The sequence below is a fragment of the Lucilia cuprina genome, chromosome 3, assembly GCF_022045245.1.
Source record: "Lucilia cuprina isolate Lc7/37 chromosome 3, ASM2204524v1, whole genome shotgun sequence".
NCBI lineage: Eukaryota > Metazoa > Arthropoda > Insecta > Diptera > Calliphoridae > Lucilia > Lucilia cuprina.
Window position 1 is genome coordinate 7378215 of NC_060951.1, and position 4235 is coordinate 7382449.

At 31.1% G+C, this 4235-nt stretch overlaps 1 protein-coding gene across 1 annotated transcript in view; it reads left to right on the forward strand.

Moving 5' to 3' along the window:
• LOC111678696 (serine/threonine-protein phosphatase alpha-2 isoform) overlaps positions 1 to 3496 on the forward strand; it is a 23145-nt gene extending 19649 nt beyond the window's left edge. The window contains exons 2-5 of the mRNA XM_023440112.2: positions 944 to 1291; positions 1353 to 1696; positions 2855 to 2988; positions 3058 to 3496. Coding sequence (XP_023295880.2) covers positions 944 to 1291; positions 1353 to 1696; positions 2855 to 2953 — 791 coding nt within the window. The 3' untranslated portion in view covers positions 2954 to 2988; positions 3058 to 3496. The remainder of the gene's footprint in view (positions 1 to 943; positions 1292 to 1352; positions 1697 to 2854; positions 2989 to 3057) is intronic.
• The last annotated feature ends 739 nt before the right edge of the window (positions 3497 to 4235 follow it).

A 4235-nucleotide genomic window follows, 5' to 3' on the forward strand; every position in this document is an offset into this window, starting at 1 on the left:
CTAGTTCTGTTCTAGTTCTGTTCTAGTTCTGTTCTAGTTCTGTTCTAGTTCTGTTCTAGTTCTGTTCTAGTTCTGTTCTAGTTCTGTTCTAGTTCTGTTTTAGTTCTGTTCTATTTCTGTTCTAGTTTTGTTCTAGTTCTGTTCTAGTTCTGTTCTAGTTCTCTTCTTGTTGTGTTCTAGTTATATTATAGATCTGTTCTATTTATTCCGTAAACTTAAAATTAAAATAACATTTTTTTCTAAAACTATGCTTTAATTTCTTAATCAAGCACTTTCAATTTTACATAATTTGCATTTATTGTGGCTTTAAGCATGAAATTCTTGGAATGTATCTAAATGTTTAAATAACACCTACAGTTCTATATAAATTTCTCTTAAATAATGTATACCTTTCAAATTTCCTTAAAATAATATCCATCCATTATTTCCTAGAAGTTGTTACCTTTTAGTTTTTGCCACCAAAGTTTAATTTTAAAATTCCTGGAATTTGGTTTTTTTTTGCCTTCAAATAAAGCAAAATTTTTCTAAAATTAGTAAAATTTTAAATAGAGCTTGACATGTTGGTTTAAGTTATAAAATGGTTATTTTTAATTAAATTGTGTTTAAAACAATGTTGTTTATGTCATAAACAAATTATCAAGTTGCTAAAAATAGTTAAACAGCACTGACAGAAAGTTAAGTGTTGCCTAAAAATAGGCAATGAGTTAATGTAAAACAGGAAATGAATGACGTAGTTGGAATAAGAAAAAAAGAGTTAAATATAAATTGAAAATAGTAAATAAAAAGTTAAAAATAGTTTGATCAACTCTAAATAAACTACTTTTGGAATAATCTACTTACACCTAAATGTAGGCAACATATTTTCAACATAAATAGTTAGCAACAGTGGGCTTTAAAAAACTAAAATTAATAAATTATTTTCTCTATTTCTTTCTATTTTTAGTGCGTAGCTGTCGCACGAGTAAATCAGTACAAATGTCTGAATCTGAAGTACGAGGTCTGTGTTTAAAATCCCGTGAAATATTCCTACAACAACCTATACTCTTGGAGCTTGAAGCACCTCTCATTATATGCGGTGATATACACGGTCAATATACAGATCTATTGCGTTTATTCGAATATGGTGGCTTTCCACCAGCAGCCAATTATCTCTTCTTGGGTGATTATGTTGACAGAGGCAAACAATCGCTGGAAACCATATGCCTGCTGTTGGCCTATAAAATTAAATATCCGGAAAATTTCTTTTTATTGCGTGGCAATCACGAGTGTGCCAGTATTAATCGTATTTATGGTAGGAGTGTTCACGTTCTATAGAAATTCCTGGTTTTATTTTGATTTTTTATCCTTTCCAGGCTTTTATGACGAATGCAAACGACGTTTCAATGTTAAATTGTGGAAAACCTTTACAGACTGTTTCAATTGTTTACCCGTCGCCGCCATTATCGATGAGAAGATATTCTGCTGTCACGGCGGTTTGAGTCCCGATCTACAGGGTATGGAACAAATTAGACGCTTGATGCGTCCCACAGATGTACCCGATACTGGTCTATTGTGTGATCTGTTATGGAGTGATCCTGATAAAGATGTCCAGGGTTGGGGTGAAAATGATCGTGGTGTTAGTTTTACGTTTGGTGCTGATGTTGTGTCGAAATTTTTGCATAAACATGAAATGGATTTAATATGTCGTGCTCATCAGGTAAGCCGTCAACTGAATTTAACATTGTTTTCTAATCTAATTTAGTATAGATCTAGTTCTGTTCTGTTCTAGTTCTAGTTCTGTTCTAGTTCTGTCCTAGTTCTGTTCTAGTTCTGTTCTAGTTCTGTTTTAGTTCTGTTCTAGTTCTGTTCTAGTTCTGTTCTAGTTCTGTTCTAGTTCTGTTCTAGTTCCGTTCTAGTTCTGTTCTAGTTCTGTTCTAGTTCTACTTCTGTTCTAGTTCTGTTCTAGTTTTGTTCTAGTTCTGTTCTAGTTCTGTTCTAGTTCTGTTCTAGTTCTGTTCTAGTTCTGTTCTAGTTCTGTTCTAGTTCTGTTGTAGTTCTGTTCTAGTTCTGTTCTAGTTCTGTTCTAGTTCTGTTCTAGTTCTGTTCTAGTTCTACTTCTGTTCTAGTTCTGTTCTAGTTCTGTTCTAGTTCTGTTCTAGTTCTGTTCTAGTTCTGTTCTAGTTCTGTTCTAGTTCTGTTCTAGTTCTGTTCTAGTTCTGTTCTAGTTCTGTTCTAGTTCTGTTCTAGTTCTGTTCTAGTTCTGTTCTAGTTCTGTTCTAGTTCTGTTCTAGTTCTGTTCTAGTTCTGTTCTAGTTCTGTTCTTGTTCTGTTCTAATTCTGTTCTAATTCTGTTCTAGTTTTGTTCTAGTTCTGTCCTAGTTCTGTTCTAGTTCTGTTCTATTTCTGTTCTAGTTCTGTTCTAGTTCTGTTCTAATTCTGTTCTAATTCTGTTCTAGTTCTGTTCTAGTTCAGTTATTATTCAGTTCTAGTTCTGTTCTAGTTCTGTTCTAGTTCTGTTCTAATTCTGTTCTAATTCTGTTCTAGTTCTGTTCTAGTTCAGTTATTATTCAGTTCTAGTTCTGTTCTAGTTCTGTTCTAGTTCTGTTCTAGTTCTGTTCTAGTTCTGTTCTAGTTCTGTTCTAGTTCTGTTCTAGTTCTGTTCTAGTTCTGTTCTAGTTCTCTTCTAGTTCTGTTCTAGTTCTGTTCTAGTTCTGTTCTAGTTCTGTTCTAGTTATGTTCTAGTTATGTTCTAGTTTTTTCTAGTTCTGTTCTAGTTCTGATCTAGTGGTGTTCTAATTTAGTTCTAGTCTATTTCTTGTTTATATCAGATCCTTTATGTAGTTTATTAATATTTATTTAATTTTTCCATTTTCAGGTCGTTGAAGATGGTTATGAATTCTTTGCCCGCCGTCAATTGGTGACCTTATTCTCAGCTCCCATTATTGTGGTGAATTCGATAATGCCGGTGGTATGATGACTGTGGATGATACACTAATGTGCTCATTCCAGGTAAGTTTAAACACCTTATCGCTGAAGCATTTTAAAATTTTATTTGATTTTCTTTTTTTTTATAATTAGATTTTAAAGCCCTCCGAAAAGAAGGCCAAATATATGTACAGTGGCATGAATACATCACGGCCTACCACACCGCAACGCAACGCTCCATTAATAGCAACGAATAAGAAGAAATAATACATCCATCCGCTTCCATTTCCTTAAAAGTTATTAAATTATTATATACATATAAAATTTGATAATAATAAATATTATAATAATAATACAACTACAACAAGAAAACAAATAAAAACAAAAACAACAAAAACAAATAATAAAAATATTAAAAAAGCTACGTGTACTACAACAACAACAAAAAAATCAACAAAAAAATTATTCAAAAATTAACTTTAAGTTGAATTTCAGAAATTAAAAATAAAAAACGAATAGCAATCAATCACCATAAAACCTACAAAAAACCAGAAAAGTTACCCACTTTTAATCATAATTAATATTTAAAGAAAAATGACAAAAAAAAAAGTAAAAAAATATATTAAAATTTATTTAAACTTGAAAACAAAATAAATAAAAATACAAAACATAAATATATCTTCTATATTTAAATTTTAATTAAATAAAAATTCTATGTTAAAATAATTTTTTTGAGTTGTTTTTTCTTTTTTTTAATTTGGTTTTAGTTTTATATGTTAATTTTTATTCAAATGAAAAGATTGCGAAGATCAGTTGAAACAGTAGATCGGCTTAAAGTCAAGACTAAAGATTTGTCTATTGTTAAGACTATACATATATAGTCCTGACTATAGATCACTCTATAGTCAGGACTATAGATTACTATAATCAAGTCTATATGTCACTCTATAGTCAAGACTAAAGATCAGTCTATAGTCAAGACTATAGATCAGTCTATAGTCAAGACTATAGATCAGTCTATAGTCAATGCTATAGATCAGTCTATAGTCAAAACTATAGATCAGTCTATAGTCAAAACTATAGATCAGTCTATAGTCAAGACTATAGATCGCTCTATAGTCAATACTACAGATCAGTCTTTAGTCAGGGCTATAGATCAGTCTATAGTCAAGACTATAGATCGCTTTATAGCCAAGAAAACATATCAGTCTATAGTTAAGACTACAAATCAGTCTATAGTCAAGACTTTAGATCAGTCTATAGTCAAGACTATAGATCAGTCTGTATTCAAGATCAGTCTATAGTCAAGACTGTAGATCAGTCTATAGTCG